We start from the raw sequence: 16271 nt of genomic DNA, 5'->3' as shown, positions 1-16271 counted from the left end.
TTACAATTAATAAAAATAATATATGAGTAAATAGCAGAAAAACAAATTTAAATATATTTTGAAATACTACAAATTGAGTAATTTTAACGTTTAAGTAAAAGATATTTTATATATAAAAAAGTTTTATTTGTCAGTTACACTACAAATTCCATGGCATACATACTCAATGAACATTTCTATCTCAAGAGTGGACTGAGTCGCGCATTGCCTAATATGGCGTTGCTATCCAAAACCGTTTTGCAGTTTTGATCAACCTAGATTTGGCTTGCCAATGTTAATTTCTATTTAATAATTTTATCCTAGAAATCGCTTGTACATATTTATAAAAGGTATATGAAAAGTTTTATAAGTAAATGCGTGTTTTAATATTTTCCCAGATTCTATAAGAATCATTATTTAGGTCTTGTAAAATAGTAAATTATATTTGTGGTATATATGATCAAGGCATATATTTCTAACAAAAAAGCACATTGCAAATGTACTTGTTTTAAATATGACCTAATATCAGTGAAGTATCGAGTACTAAATACAAATTGTGTAGTCAGTTTATATTGAAAGTTTTAGGTTATAATGTAATTGTGTTTAAAATGATTGCGCAGATTAAAAATTGTTATTGTTATTTGCAGGATGTCGTTTCGAGTTGTGAGAAGTTCTAAGTTTCGTCACGTTTATGGGCAAGCTTTGAAAAGAGAACAGTGCTATGATAACATACGTGTGTCCAAGAGTTCTTGGGATTCAACATTTTGTGCTGTTAATCCAAAATTTCTAGCAATCATTGTCGAATCCGCAGGGGGCGGTGCCTTTATTGTTTTGCCTCATAGCAAGGTAATCATTATCAATTATCTACATGCCCAAATATTATTTTTGACTTATCAAATGTATGTCATTGATGACTCATCAAACAGTCTCTATTTATAATAATTTAGTTTCTATATCTATATCTTTTGACACTGATTAAGTAACATTGACTCATTCATAAAATTATTTTTACATCAATGATATTTTATACGAGAAAATTTTGGTAACATAATCAACCTATATTTTTTATCAATACTACTTTTATTCAATTATTGTGAATTTTATAAATTCAATAATGACAAATTTACTCAAATCCTTATTTCTTTAATGAAAGTTTCTGTCTGATATATTTTTTATATAATGTAAATATTTTATAATGCTTCCTTGTTTTACATGATTATTTGCTCAATTTGATTGTTGAAAAGCTTTCATATCACAAAAATAATTTTAGTAAATCTTATTTCTTAAAAACTGATACCTTTAAATATTATTATTACACCAAGTTATTTTGAGGTATTTATTATTTTGAGGTTTAAACAATGGTTATACAAGTGGTGCAGTTAAAATATTGTTCTTATTTGTAGGTTGGTAGAATTGCTGCTGATCATGCTCTGGTTGGGGCCATAAAGGTCCGGTTTTGGATATAGCTTGGTGTCCACATAATGACAATGTCATTGCTTCAGGATCTGAAGATTGCGTTGTGAAGGTATGTTTACTGAATTGTTATTTGAGCAAAAAATAATACTTTGTTTTCATTCATTCTAAATTTATAAATAATTTATCTCATATGTGTGTTTAATATCACTTTTTTTAATATTTTTTTATTCATTTAATAACATTCATCAATTTATAATTGTAATCTTTTATAATAGGATAATTGCAGTTAATAAAATACTTTGTGCTACATGTTAGTATCTTTTTTATTACCCAAGGTATGGCAAATCCCTGATGGTGGATTGTCTCGAACAATACTGAACCAGTAGTGGATTTACTATATCACCAACGCCGTGTAGGTTTGGTATTATGGCATCCTACCGCTCAAAATGTACTGTTGACTGCAGGCTCAGACAATCAGGTATAATATTTCATCAACTTGAGTAATAAATACCTCTTGTGCAGTTTTCTACAAAAATTATTTTTTAGGTTGCTATTTGGAATGTGGGTACTGGAGAAATATTATTTCATCTTGATTGCCATCCTGATGTTGTTTACTCAGCATGTTGGAACTGGGATGGTTCCAAATTATTAACAACATGTAAAGATAAGAAAATAAGATTAATTGATCCACGAACTGGTGAAGTAGAGTCAGAAGCCATTTGCCATGAAGGGAGCAAGGCTACGCGAGCAATCTTTTTGAAACATGGACTTGTATTTACTACTGGGTATTCATAATATTATTGATTGTCAAAAATATAATTGCTTAGTATCTATTAATAATGGTTTTTGCAGGTTTTCTAAATCATCAGAAAGGCAGTATTCCTTAAGGGCACCAGATTCACTTTCTGAACCAATTGTGATGGTGGAACTGGATACCTCTAATGGTGTAATGTTTCCATTATATGATCCTGATACTAGTTTAATTTTCTTATGTGGAAAGGGTGATTCGGTTATAAGATACTTTGAAGTGAGTAACACTAATTATGTGCTATTTATTTTTTCAAAATATACAGTTTCAAAATGATTTATATTTGCAGGTAACACCCGAACCTCCATTTGTACATTACATCAACACTTTCCAAACACCTGATCCACAAAGAGGAATAGGAATGATGCCAAAACGTGGCTGTGATGTTACTACATGTGAAATTGCTAAATTTTACAGGCTTAACAACTCAGGATTTTGCCAAGTATGTATTTTGATAAATTTTAGATTATTATTGGGTGTATATTCAAGTTCAATTTACCATTGATTTCATTTATCAATAATTGATTGAATAATGATGAGTAATCTGAGTTCATTAATAAATTATTTTGCAGGTAATATCAATGACCGTACCTCGTAAATCTGAATTATTCCAAGAAGATTTATACCCTGATACTTTATCGGATGAGGCTGCATTATCTGCAGAAGAATGGGTTGAGGGCAAAGATGCGGAACCAATCCTTATATCATTGAAGGTAGGTTTGATATGCTTAAGCTTCTCAGCACCATGGCATTTAAGTGTATCCACAAATTCTGCTAATCTACATATTTTCTGAGCATTATAACTTAGCTGAGTAGGATCGTGTTTTTCTCATTCAGGGTGGCTATGTCTCTCAACAAAGCAATACTCAATTAACAGTTACAAAGAAACCAAACGTTCTTGATAAAATTCCACCAAGCGGTGCCAAAGCTGCTGCCATTACAAGTATTGGAGGTCAAACAGCTAATACTTCAATAGTGTCTGTAAGTATTAATAAATTTGCCATATTGTAATTAAACAATGTTGTCTGATATTTTGATATAAACTGGAAACAAATTATATATGCTAGTACAATAACTAATGACAAATTGTTCTCAAACATATTATTCACTATTATATTTTTCTCACATGCTTTCAATAACAGAATATTAAGAAAAAACTTAACAAAAACATAGCGGTAAGTAATTTTTTTTCTAAATTATGGTCAAAATTATTCTAAGACAAAAATTTGAGTTAAGAGAGATAATAAATCTAGCCCTTTTTATTTAATATATAATAATTTATAAAAATAATACAAAAAATTTATTTGCTTTTACTAATATTTTCATCATTGTTTGTCTGAATGTAAGAATTCACACAACGCTTACATAAAATGTAAGACGATCAAAATGATAAATTGATATTTCAGGAGAAAGCTATGCAAGAATTTGCAGAAGAAATTCGTAAATTGAAAGCTGTTATAGTAAAGCATGAAAACCGCATCAGATCATTGGAGGGGCAAGTGAAGACGTTATCGGATAATGACTCATGCTCTGTTCCCACTAGCGGTGGCGGAGACAAGAAAAGCTCAGCTGTAGAGTCTGATATTGACTTACAAAACATGGCCATTGATGAAGTTTAATAGTTATAAAATTAAGGTAATTAATTATTGATATTAGGTAAGATATGGACATAGCATAATTTTTAATTGTAAAGTTATAATGAAGTTGTAATATTTTATAAAGTGTGTATATTGTAATACACACATTGTAATATTTTATAAAGTGTGTATATTGTGTTATGTTTAAGCATAAATATGTGTTACATAGTCAACTTTTTATATTAATAGTATTCAGTTCAGTAATAGTTGAAACACTGATTGAAATGAAATTATTCATTTTCAACTTCCATAATAATATAATAGCTTTTATATATTTATATATGTACAATACTTAAATTATTGCTGCTGTCATAATTAATTATATAAAAATTCATCATGTGATATTCTTGATTTGTTGGGTTTCTCCCAAATAAATGTCCTTTTTTATGAACAATTTTTTTACTCTTTTAGAATTCATGGTAATTTGATCATTGTGGTTAAATATGCTTATTATTATTAGTTCAGAATTTAAAATAAATCATTATACTTTTCTACAAATTATAACTATCATTTTGATTTATATGTTGTGATAATTATGTGTGGTAACATGAATTCAATAAATTATGTTGAAACAAAATATCTGTTCATATTCCATTTTTAATGCTTAATCATATCTTATCAATTTTATCTGTAAGTTTATGTAAATACTATTATTTCATCCATTGTATATTGTCATTTTCATAATACAAATATAGTCATGAATTCAACATTGTACTTGCCTTTGAAATTAAAGTACGTGAAATATAATTGAATGAAATTAACATTCACTGATCAATCTTAAAAATTATTAGAAACAATTCAATACTAGAAAGTCTAATTCAGATATTCAGTATTTTGATGTGTTTCAAATATTTGTATATCTTTGTTGTACAACATACCTGTTAATCCTTTATATATTAAATTAAAACATTCAAATATTAAATCTAAACTACCATTTGTCTATTTACCGAAGAGGTCTGATTAATTTTGCACAATCTTTGTCACTCAAATATATGTTAACATTTATATATTATATCTAACGCGTAAATCATGTGTAAATATTTGTCTGTTTATCCAAATGTAATTGAATGCCGCTAAAACGACCGAAAAATACGGCGTACCAACATTCAAAGACAAAAGTCCCCAAAAGTTGATCCCTATGTGGGACTGTCAAAACTGTCATCCACTTGTTAAACTGTCAAAAGAATACCCAACCTCAGTACATACACAACAAACGCACAGACATTCACACGCTAAACAGAAATTTTAATTATATTTTAGCCGCGTAGTACTGTTTAATAATATGTTGCAAAGGTATTAAATTATTGATTAAAGATTTGTATTGAATAAGTAATTTATCATGATTGGAATACAACTATTTTCTAAGCAAGTCAAACTATTGTACGATCAAGAATTATATTCAAATGTTGTTTCCCTTGTAAGTACATGATGAAAAATGAATTTCTATAAACAATAACATGTTCATTACTAATAGTAATTATTAATTTCAGGCCAACCTAGTTTTATCAACAGCAGATGGTATTTCCGAAGCTGAAAAGTTTGATTGTAATATGTATTATGCGGAATCATTGTTCAAAATAAAACAGTATAGGAAAGCTGCTACTATTTATAAAACCGTTTTGTCAATTAAAAAAAATTCTTCCAAAAATAAATTACTTAATACTCATGAGAATAAAATTGATATATCCGAGGCTGAACTTGCATATAAGCTCCATTTATGCTATATGGAGCTGAAACAGTATCAGCTAGCATTGAATATTTTGCAACAAATACCAGGTAGTATTATTCACATAAAATAAATTGTAAAGGCATTTGTAGAAACGGTGTCTTAAGATATTTGCTTATTTCAGCTAAACAAAGGAGTCTTAAAATAATGTTTGCTCTTGGTGAACTACTTCGTACAAATGGACATGAACGCTTAGCCATTACATGTTATAAAGATCTACTTAAAGAATGCCCTCTATCGCTGCAAGCAATTGATGCTTTATTATCACTTGGTGTAAAAGGCAATGAGATATCAGGAATAATACTAGAAGGTAATACATGGCACAACATTATTAATTTATTTGAAAATCATAATCTTTTATTATGTTGTATTGTGTACCTATTGTTAAATTCCTTATATTGTTTAATGTTATGCTAAAATGTGTCAGTTGTTATAGTAATATTTTAATATAAAAATTGAATAAATTCTAGTAACTGAGGAAATTGAAGGATCAGAGTGGCTGAGAACATGGATTAAAGCACAAGCATTTTACCATTGCCAAGATTATGCCCAAGCTATTTCAACTTTAAAATCATTAGATGTATATCCTGGACTTCGAATAAATTCAACAGTGCTTACAGCACTCGCAGAAAGCTATTATTATAACGGGGACTACAAAAATGCATATTTAACATTTCAAAGGGTATTTTTATTGCATATTATAATTTATGTCTTTATTTAAATTGACAAATATTGTTTTACTGTATTTTTATTATTAGGCAAAATACCATGATCCACAACTGGATAGAGGTCTGTCAAAAATGGCTTGCTTATATTTAAGAAGTAATAAATTAACTGAATTAGAACAACTAGTTAGTCCAATGTTGCCTCTTTTTGAATATACATCGGAGACTTGGACAGCCCAAGCATATTGTCAATACGCTTTAAAGAAGAATTCAAGAGCATTATATTTTGCACATAAAGCGTGTTTAGAAAACCCACAAAATGTTGATGCCATGATTTTAAAAGGTGAAATAAACAAGTGTATACCTATCACAAACTACTATAGTTAATTGTTTTGAATTATATAATTTTTATGTGCTATTTCAGGAACTCTTTTGCTGGAATCCAAGAAGCATGATAAGGCTATTTCACATTTTCGAGATGCTTTAACTGTATGAAATCTATTTACAATGATTTGTTTTATAAACAACTATTTATTGAATTATTTTAGGTGGCCCCATACCAGTTTGAAATTCACAAAGGAATTGTTGACACATACTTATCTTGGGATAGATATCGTGAAGCTGTTAATGCTGCAAGTAATGCATGCAAACAAATTGGTAGCACACCGCGACCTTTAACGGTGATAATTTTTTTTAAATATATTACCTTATAAATATCTTAATATCAATTTAATATTTTGTTTGTAGTTGTATGCTTCAGTACTAATGAAAGATGCAAACAATCTGGGTAAAGCTAAGACAATACTAGAAAAAGTTTTAAAAATCAATGAAACTCATACACCTGCCGTTTTATTGATGGTTGATATTTTAGAACAACAACATAGAAACTATTCTGTTGTGCAGGTGATTTGAAAGTCATTTATTTCAATTGATTAAAAATGTGATTTTTATAAGAGGTATTTATTATGTCTAGCTGTTGCATCGACAACTTGCAATACAGCCCTCAGCTAAATTATATCAAGTATTAGGTGATTTCTTAGCAAGACCAGGTATTACTCATGATTTGGATGGTGCTCTGACAGCTTACACAAAAGCATTAACGTAAGTGAAAATCTATGTAAAATAATCAAACATATTTATAATACTAATAATAAAAAAAGTCTTGTTGAAACAAATTAAATCTTAATATATTAATATTTAGATTGGAGCCAAATAATCAGAAAGCTCAAGAAGGCATAAACAAGCTTGACCAAAGAGAAAATGATGCATCTTATGATCATTTGCTAGCTAATAATGAATCAGGTATTTATAAATTAATAAATAAAATTATATTCATGCTTGCAAATGAGATATCTTAAAAATTCTTAAGGCAATGCGGATTCTGATGCAAGTTACCATTTGGTAGGTGATTCAAATAGAACACCAAGTGCTGACAGTAGTAATATAGGCAATGAAAGTGCAACAGATGCTGTTTGGAGTGACATGGAATTAGAAATTAATGTTCCAAATTCTTAATGACTCATTTCATTCTTATATGCAGAATCACTATCGCTAATTATAAAAATAATGTTGATATTAGTTTAATATTTATATCATATATACATACTCAATAATTATAGTTTACAATAATGATTTTTATAAATAATTATCTTGCAGGCAATATTTTAATAAAAAATACAATTTTATTGCTTTAATTCTTTTTAAAACAGTTTATTGCGAAGACTAGATTTAGTTAAAAATATTAAATTTCCAATTTGTATTGTGCAAGCAACTCACAATGAAGACTTAACTAAAAATTTTTGGTTCCAAGGACAAAGACGATAAAATCAATCCCATAGGTGTTTTTTTAATTCCCATTTCTTCTACTTTATTCATAATTTTATTTTTTGTATTGCGTTTTCTAAAAGAAGCATGCACGAATGTAACTGAAAAGTAATATTGATATTAGTTTAATATTTCTATTGTTTAGCTTTTGAAAGAAATATACTCACTACTGAATGGCAGCAGAATCCCAAACAGGAAAGTGATTAAAGATCCTATTAAATGTAATACCAATGCTGATACAATTGCGATACAACCAACTGTTGCGACTGGATGTTTAACTTTGAAAGATTTTACAGCACCTTCACTATAAGTGATTTGAAGGTACCCCGTATAGGCAAAGGCAGCTGTAGAAAATCCTATGAGCATATTCAAAGGATATGCAAATATCATGGCCAAAATAATAAAAATAATAATAGCAAAGTAATTTGTTTGATAGTAAAGTAAATTATTTACTACTCTATTTCCCCACTTTTCAAAATCACCAAAGTTTGGTTGTTGATATAAAGATGCACCCATTAAGAAATCGTTCAGATTTCGAAACGGTGCAAATGGTAATTCTGTAAACTTTTCCATATTTATATTGTTTATCAATATTTATATTATTTTACAATATTTGAAGTTAACTTGTACGTCAAGTGCATGTGTCAAATAAGCGCCAACTTCATAACGTTAAAATAGCACACTAGCCTGAAGTTTGTAAAGTTTCCTTAATTTATAGTCTGAAGGAAGCGCTCTTTTATAAATCCAAATTATACGTCACTTAACAATGATACAAATCATACAAATATACAAATATTAATTGGAACCTTCTGTTTACATTTCATTCTGTTTTTATATATGACAAATCGCGTCTAAAATAATTATGCAGGGTTCATAATATAGTAAACGATAGAGAATTGTATTGTTGTTTGTACTAACCTCAATAAGATAATCTTTTATTAAGACATTAAAAATAACATCAAAATGTTTAAGGAAACATATATAATGCCCTCAGCATACACTGCTATGCAAAATGTTGATATAAAGAGTTTCATAAAATTAAATGAAAATGAAGTCAGTCCATTTTTAGCAAATTTAGTTCGTATGAGTTTACTACCTGTGCCAGTAGAGATTTTAACACAAAGAGTTTATGAGCAGCGAAAGGAAATCATTTATGTATTAAATAGATTTGATTCTGCAAATATGTTAGTTAAGCATTGCAGTATAGATTTTGTAACCTTGGAACAAGATGTTAAAAAAGAACAACAATTGAGGCAAAAATTAGGAAACTCAAGAAAAGATTCTATATTATTAGAAAATGTGCAAGATGTTACCACAGAGTTTGAACGTTGTGATTCTGCTCGCAGAATAAGATTAGTTCTCTCTGAGATATTATTTATGCAATCTCAAATATTGGAACAACATAGTACGACAGATTTCATAATAAAAGAATCTGAACTTTTTGATCATGTTGTCTATGTTGATGAACTTTCATATATGTTAACTATAGCTATTGAAGAACTTCCTTCTCTTGTTAATATCACAGATATATCAGAAATTCTCCTTCATGTTCAAAATGGACCTAGAATAATTTGCAACTTGGTTGCAAATAAACCAAGCTCATTCATGGAAGGTAACATATCAAATAACTTTAAAACATAACTATATTAATAAAATTATATTTATTTAGAGTATGTAGTTAAATAGTGATTGAAATATTCTTTGCACCACAGTTATTTTAACGAAAGTGAAATACACATTGCATTTTGCATATTACACAATATCAAAATATATATAGGGTTGCACTTGCCTTTATATAAATATTAGAAACATCGAGAAAATAATTAAATTACATGTTGTTCTATTAAACTATTACTGTCTTAATAATTTAACTCTAATATTCTAATACAAAACATTTTTTTATTTCTTGACAGTTGTAACACATCTTATAACATTTGGGGATCGTTTTGATGAAGATTCTGTTGGAGCTCGTACCAGAATGTCTGCATTAGCAGCATTGTGTCGTATGAATCCTTCTCAAGCCCTAAGTGTGAGAGCCAAGTGTGTCGAATTATGTAGAATGGCTTCATTAACCATTTGGATTAGTGTTTGGGATAATACTGAGCAGGGCGATATGGTGATATAGATAAATAAATATCTTAATTGTTTTTACAAAGTTTGAAATGTGTTAATTATTGAAATAAATTTTTGTGTAGGTTACCTTCTTATCTGGATTACTTCTAGGCTTTGATCAATCAGCAAGAAATTGGTTTTCACAATTTATAAGATCAAGTCAGAAAAGAAAAGGAGAATCAGCAAATGCTGTTCAAATGTTAAGAGATGATCTTCTTCGAAGATTAAAAGTATGTTTGAGTAATTTGATTAGTGAAAATTGAATATTAATTTGTATATAATATTTCTAGAATATTGTATCACAATCTGTGGATTCACATCTTCCTGAGTCTGTCGTAAGGCATGCCACATCTCTGCTTCGTTTGTATTGCTCATTGAGGAGCATTGCAGGAATTAAGTGTGTATAGAATATCTGAGATTAGTAGTTAAATAGTGATTGAAATATCTTATTGCTTCAGATTTGGAGATGATGAGTTAATCTTATTAGTTAAATTAGTGACATCCAAACCCCCAGCTACACCTGTTGGAGTTCGTTTTGTTTCTCTGAGCTTGTGTATGCTAATTGCTTGTCCCAGCTTACTGTCACAATCTAACCTGGAAGCAAAAGGAGTTGAATGGGTACAATGGTTACTAAAAGAGGAAGCATATTTTGAAAGGTTTTCTTAAGAAAAATTCACTTAATTTTATATTTTATGTTATTTCATATTTTGTGTTATTTTTCTTTACAGTGCGAGTGGTTTAAGTGCATCTTTTGGAGAAATGTTACTTCTGATGGCTATTCACTTTCACAGTAACCAGCTACCTGCTATATGTGAATTAGTTTGTGCAACACTTGGTATGAAAGTGCCATTAAGGCCAAATAACATGACGAGATTGAAACAAATTTTTACACAAGATATATTTACTGAACAGGTATTGAAATATTATCAGTTTCCTAGAATATATTTATTTTTCAGTTTTTACTTATCCCTTGGAATTCTATCATCTAGGTAGTGGCTTCACATGCAGTAAAAGTACCAGTAACGTCAAATCTAAATGCTAATATTACTGGATATCTTCCAATACATTGTATTTACCAACTACTCAAATCAAGAGTTTTTACCAAACATAAAGTATCAATTAAGCAATGGATATATCGCCAGATTTGTAATTCTACTGCTCCTATACATCCAGTTTTACCAAATTTAATAGAAGCTTATATCAATTCAATTATCATACCAAATACCAAAACAAATTCAGATCATACACATTCGCCAATTACTGAAGAAGAAATAAGAAGAATTTTTCAAAATTCTGTTTTTGGTACACATTTTAATGTGAAGAAAATTAATTCACAATTAGAAAAGGTGAGCAATGATAATCTGGATACCAAGAAACCAACTTTAGCTTCACAGTTGCTTTTATTATATTACTTATTATTATATGAGGATACTAGATTGAGTAATACTGCAAATAATATAACTAATGGCAGAAAAGTTAAAAGCTATAGTGCAGAATTTTTAGCTGAGCTGCCTATAAAATATTTATTACTTAAAGCAGAGAAAGGTCAGGCACAATATGCTTGTTTATTTGCACCACTTCTGAAATTAGCGACAACACATTTTCCACATTTGTCTTTAGTGGATGACTGGTTTCAAAATAATAATTTTGTTTCAAGAAAAATTACTAAACATATTCAAGTCACTGAAAATAGCATAAAAGAAGCTTTTTCAAGTTTGGAAAATAATCCATATGCACTAATTAAGGTTTTGCAAAAGATGTTGTTGCAAGATCCGACTGATATATGGACATTTGCAGAAGTTTTTATAAAGCATATTAAATCTATATTACCTCATAATATCCCTAGAAAAGTACAAGAACTTTATAAAAGAATTTGGATGCAATTGAATACAGTTTTACCTAGAACTCTATGGGTAATGACTGTGAATGCTCTCCAAAATGATAATGCTTCTGCAAAAGATGTATTTCTTACCCAAGAAAATATTTTGGCAGACCCATTGCAGGTAATTTTTAACTCAAATATATATTTGAATTTTATTTCAACTGACTTGAATAGATTATCAAATAATGAATATTTTTTTCTTTTGTAGGTATTACGATGTGACACTAGAGTTTTTCGTAATGCACCTGTACTTGAAATTGTATTGAGGATTTTGCATTCAAGTTTAGCAGCATCACGAATACAATTGATGAGGCATGTTTTGAACAAACCACTTACAGAAAAAGGTTTACAATTAACTACTGAGTCAGAAAGAGAAGAATTACGTATCGCTTTAGTAGCAGCTCAGGTATGAAAATTTGATGATGTAAAGATTTCATATTTTTGCAATATATTTACATATTTATCATGTAACTTTAGGAAAGTTTAGCTGTGCAAGTTTTGCTTGAATCCTGTTTAGAAAATGAAGAGGATTCAAAAATACCAGGTCATAAATGGGCTTTAAGGGAAATCAGAAGCATAATATGCTCTCATTTACATCAGGTTTTTATTGCGGATCCTTCATTGGTGAAATTAATTCACTTTCAAGGTACAAAATTGAATAAATCAAATTCTTAATTACTATTAAATTAAATTACTATAGTAATTATATCAAATTATTTGAGTGATATCGTCTTGCAGGCTATCCTAATGAATTATTAAGCATGACTATCCGTGGAATACCGTCAATACATATTTGCTTAGATTTTGTACCAGAATTATTGAGCCAACCGTGCTTAGAGAAACAAGTTTTTGCAGTTGACTTAATATCATATCTTTCATTACAATATGCTCTGCCTAAAACAATGAGTATAGCAAGGCTCTGTATTAATACCTTATCCACATTATTAGGAGGTATGATATATATTTATTTATTTATATTTTATTTATATTTGATTTTTTGAATATTTTTTCGTTTTGCACAAATATCAATTCTATAATCTGGCAACACTGTATATGGGATCACTCTTTTATCTGTCAATTCAGAATTTGACATTTGATTTATATTCAAATTTAAGAATGTAAAACTCAAACAAATACTTTTTTATATTTATAATATTAAAAATTATACACTATGTATTCGAAAAAATCACCATCTTTACGAATAGATCAAAATGATCTCAAATGTAAAAGTGGGTGTGGATTTTATGGCAATGCTCAGTGGGATGGATATTGTTCAAAATGTTATCGAGAACATCAACAGAAAGATAGACAAAAACAAGAATTGCACGTTCATAATAAAAGTAAACAATCCACATTAAACTTTCAAAGCGATAAGCAAAAGAAAATTAAGTTTTCTAAACTAAATGTGTTTCGAAAGTCTTCTAATGCAAAAGATTTAGCAAGAGCTGAACCCAATGAAAAAGTTCAGTGTGAATTTGTACAGCAATCTAATCCTGATCTTGAAAAGCTGGATAAAGAATTTCGCTCAACCTTCGCTAAAAATTTAACACCAATTGCTGAGCGTGATGTTCATAAATATCTCCAAGCATTGTACAAAGGTGTTATAAAAGCACCTGATATATCACAAGCTGAGGAATTTGTTCAGAACTGTTATCAGTTATTTGAGAAACAAATTCATGAAAGCAGTTATTACAAAATGTTGACACAAGAAACTAAAGAAAGCTTACTAGATTTTTTTGAAAAATATGCCACCACATATTTGTATAAATTATTATTTTGTCCACCATCTACAACTGATGAAGAAAAGGATTGGGCTATTCAGGAAAGAATTCGACAGTTAAATTGGGTAACTTCAAAACACCTGGATTGCCACATTGATCAAGGAAATGCAGAAGTTATTGAACTGGTTTATACTGCCATAACTGAATTGATTAGCATGGATTCTGTAAAATCACCTCAAGAAAAGTTAAACTGTATAGTTCGGTGCTGCAGAAGCATTTTTATGTTATTGCAGACAGCATATGATGGACCTGCATCTGCAGATGAATTTTTACCTGTTTTAATATTTATAGTTTTAAAAGCTAATCCAACTAGACTTAAGAGTAATATAAATTATATAACCAGATTCAGCAATGCTTCAAGGCTAATGTCTGGTGAAGGTGGCTATTATTTTACTAACTTATGTTGTGCCGTGTCATTCATTGAAAATTTAGTTGCCGATTCATTGAACATGACTGAGCAACAGTTTGATGCGTTCATGAATGGTCCATGTAGAGGTGATGGGCAGTGGGAAGCAGCTTTAACAATGTGTGAAGCATTGCATTGTGGAGCTCAACATCTAAATGATCTAAGCAACCTGAATAGTAGATCAGTAAAAGTTTCTGATGGGTTGAAGGAATTGAAAATGCAACTAGAAAAATTTGAACAAGACATTACTACAAAAGTTGCAGCTATTATAGCTCGAACTCCCTTTGTAATACCAATAAAAAATGCAGAAACAGATGAAAAGCAAATGGAAACAAATATTAAGATAGATGAACTAAAGACGGATCCACAACTTTCTGATATAGAGTTTTCAGAGAAACCTAAAAATATTGACCCATTAAAACAATCCACTCCAAAAATTGTTACTGAAAATAGTGAAGATAAAAACTCTCAAGATTACTTGACTCCCATAATTAATACGTTATCTAATAGTTTGATCATTCAAGAAAATTATATACCACCAAATCTGAAAACATCAACATCCATTGAATATTTATCTCCATCACCGGTATTTGGTTTCAAGTCATATGATACACAATCTTTGGATGAGTTAGCAACTCCTGATGAAATGAGCAACTTTTTGCAAAATATAAATTATGATATTGATTTGTCTGATTACAGTAATGATAATAGTGCTACAGAAGATTTAGATGCAAGCTTTTTCAAGTCAACAAGCGATATATTAGGCAACAAAGAGTTAACACTAGACGATAATTCTTCAAGACTTAACAACCAACCAGACATGTGCAAAACTTTAACTCACAAGGATTATGTTGAATTTGATCCACTGGCAAATGGAGATTATAAGGCTACATGTTATTCAAAAAAGCCAAATAATGAATGCATTTTTGATAGCAATGATTCTCCTACCACTGATAGCTTGTTGCCTTCTCCAATTAAACCCACAAAAGATATTATGTTGCCAATGCAGAAACAAATAAATGAGAATACTAATGATAAAGTCAATTCATTGGCTAACGCAAAAGATATCATGCCCAAGCAAAATACACCAGTTTTGCCAATGAGTCCTAGTGATAGCATTCTTTGAATCATTTAATGCCACAATTTAAGATTGTTCTTAAATGTTATGAACTTTTTAGAAATTCTTGGTGCTAGTCTTATTATTTAATAATTTTAAAACTACTCAACTCGACTTAAAAATTAGGCATGTACGACTGTTAGTTCTTATATTTTCTAATTTTTATAAATTATGCTAAATGTTTATTTTATACATAATAAATTTATTCCACAGCTTTGTCATCAGATACAACAACTGGTTTGTTCCAGAGAGTTTTACCATCGTTTGTTAGGATTAGCGAAGCATTTCCACCCTTAGTAGATGATATTTTATCTCTTTTAATGCAGCTAGGACAAATAGTGAATTCTCAATCTTCATTGGAAAGAATATCGGGCGTCCATCCTCATAATACATTTAGCCCAATGGCCAGAATACAATCACAAAGCTGTTTGCCCTATGATGACTTGAGTAAAGAAATAGACAAGACTGTAACTCTTATATTTAAAAAGGCTTTATTGAAACACCAAATCATGTCTATTACCGAATCAACAAATGATGAAGCCAATGAATCAATGAAGTGCTCATTAAGGCACAATGCCATGCATTCAAAGAACATAAATGCAGATGAAATTTCAAAATTATATGAGAATGCAGATTTATTTGAAAATAATGAGAGTTCAAATTCTTCTGTGAATATTAATGATGATCAAGATGCATTGCATAGTGTTTTTGAATTAACTGGATTATTTTGTGAAACCAGTAAAAACTCTAGAAGTATTCCTGATAATATTTATGAAGTAATGAAATATTGTGATAGTGAATTAATTGATAAGCCAGGAGAGGAAGAAATACTTAAGTTTGATTTATTACCATCTGAATTGTTGGACTAAGTTACAACTTTTGCAAATGCTAAAGAATAAAAATAAATACTTAATTAGC

At 29.5% G+C, this 16271-nt stretch overlaps 5 protein-coding genes across 6 annotated transcripts; 4 read left to right on the top strand and 1 right to left on the bottom strand.

Moving 5' to 3' along the window:
- Nucleotides 1–196: 196 nt before the first annotated feature.
- On the top strand, nucleotides 197–3867 carry LOC113371550 (coronin-6-like). The gene is given in 12 exon segments (XM_026612180.1): nucleotides 197–329; nucleotides 627–825; nucleotides 1383–1413; nucleotides 1416–1504; nucleotides 1731–1764; nucleotides 1767–1873; nucleotides 1942–2180; nucleotides 2248–2422; nucleotides 2493–2645; nucleotides 2776–2916; nucleotides 3041–3184; nucleotides 3610–3867. Coding segments are annotated over 11 exon segments (1524 nt in total). The 5' UTR covers nucleotides 197–329; nucleotide 627; the 3' UTR covers nucleotides 3823–3867.
- A 1161-nt stretch (nucleotides 3868–5028) lies between these two features.
- Nucleotides 5029–7885, top strand: LOC113371545 (anaphase-promoting complex subunit 7). 2 transcript variants are annotated; one of them, XM_026612174.1, is made up of 11 exons: nucleotides 5029–5257; nucleotides 5331–5616; nucleotides 5691–5876; nucleotides 6037–6248; nucleotides 6325–6574; nucleotides 6656–6720; nucleotides 6780–6911; nucleotides 6979–7134; nucleotides 7205–7332; nucleotides 7433–7533; nucleotides 7637–7885. In XM_026612174.1, the coding sequence occupies exons 1-11, from the start codon at nucleotides 5180–5182 to the stop codon at nucleotides 7744–7746; spliced, it is 1704 nt and encodes a 567-aa protein (XP_026467959.1). In that variant the 5' UTR covers nucleotides 5029–5179; the 3' UTR covers nucleotides 7747–7885. The 2 variants fall into 2 exon arrangements, with proteins under 2 accessions (XP_026467959.1, XP_026467958.1); XM_026612173.1 differs by having other exon boundaries at nucleotides 7601–7885.
- Nucleotides 7886–7888: 3 nt separating this feature from the next.
- LOC113371563 (PRA1 family protein 3) lies at nucleotides 7889–8686 on the bottom strand. The gene is made up of 2 exons (XM_026612196.1): nucleotides 8223–8686; nucleotides 7889–8156 (listed from the first exon to the last, which is right to left on the bottom strand). Exons 1-2 carry the CDS (start codon nucleotides 8626–8628, stop codon nucleotides 8017–8019), a joined length of 546 nt encoding a protein of 181 aa, XP_026467981.1. The 5' UTR covers nucleotides 8629–8686; the 3' UTR covers nucleotides 7889–8016.
- Nucleotides 8687–9018: 332 nt separating this feature from the next.
- Nucleotides 9019–16222, top strand: LOC113371535 (integrator complex subunit 2). Its single transcript, XM_026612163.1, has 11 exons — nucleotides 9019–9667; nucleotides 9969–10171; nucleotides 10251–10397; nucleotides 10458–10564; nucleotides 10626–10823; nucleotides 10896–11079; nucleotides 11157–12170; nucleotides 12258–12455; nucleotides 12527–12695; nucleotides 12788–13000; nucleotides 15567–16222. The coding sequence occupies exons 1-11, from the start codon at nucleotides 9019–9021 to the stop codon at nucleotides 16220–16222; spliced, it is 3738 nt and encodes a 1245-aa protein (XP_026467948.1).
- LOC113371541 (rab5 GDP/GTP exchange factor) lies at nucleotides 13221–15459 on the top strand. Its single transcript, XM_026612169.1, has one exon. It carries the CDS (start codon nucleotides 13221–13223, stop codon nucleotides 15360–15362), a length of 2142 nt encoding a protein of 713 aa, XP_026467954.1. The 3' UTR covers nucleotides 15363–15459.
- Nucleotides 16223–16271: the final 49 nt, after the last annotated feature.

Source organism: Ctenocephalides felis, unplaced genomic scaffold, assembly GCF_003426905.1.
Source record: "Ctenocephalides felis isolate EL2017-DRISC unplaced genomic scaffold, ASM342690v1 CF-g0.4_SCAFFOLD_01492, whole genome shotgun sequence".
NCBI classification, from domain to species: Eukaryota; Metazoa; Arthropoda; class Insecta; order Siphonaptera; family Pulicidae; genus Ctenocephalides; species Ctenocephalides felis.
Note: the sequence above shows the minus strand (reverse complement) of the source record. Positions and strands in the feature narration are given on the sequence as shown.

Bases quoted from the DNA above. Each gene is read 5' to 3' on its own strand.
- LOC113371541 (XM_026612169.1), top strand. From the start codon at position 13,221: ATGTATTCGAAAAAATCACCATCTTTACGAATAGATCAAAATGATCTC.
- LOC113371563 (XM_026612196.1), bottom strand. From the start codon at position 8,628: ATGGAAAAGTTTACAGAATTACCATTTGCACCGTTTCGAAATCTGAAC. The intron at 8,157-8,222 runs GTGAGTATATTT...ATTACTTTTCAG, and splicing joins GATTCTGCTGCCATTCAGTA to TTACATTCGTGCATGCTTCT.
- LOC113371545 (XM_026612173.1), top strand. From the start codon at position 5,180: ATGATTGGAATACAACTATTTTCTAAGCAAGTCAAACTATTGTACGAT. The intron at 5,877-6,036 runs GTAATACATGGC...AATAAATTCTAG, and splicing joins ATCAGGAATAATACTAGAAG to TAACTGAGGAAATTGAAGGA. The intron at 6,575-6,655 runs GTGAAATAAACA...GTGCTATTTCAG, and splicing joins TGATGCCATGATTTTAAAAG to GAACTCTTTTGCTGGAATCC.
- LOC113371535 (XM_026612163.1), top strand. From the start codon at position 9,019: ATGTTTAAGGAAACATATATAATGCCCTCAGCATACACTGCTATGCAA. The intron at 12,456-12,526 runs GTATGAAAATTT...ATGTAACTTTAG, and splicing joins TCGCTTTAGTAGCAGCTCAG to GAAAGTTTAGCTGTGCAAGT. The intron at 12,696-12,787 runs GTACAAAATTGA...ATCGTCTTGCAG, and splicing joins GAAATTAATTCACTTTCAAG to GCTATCCTAATGAATTATTA.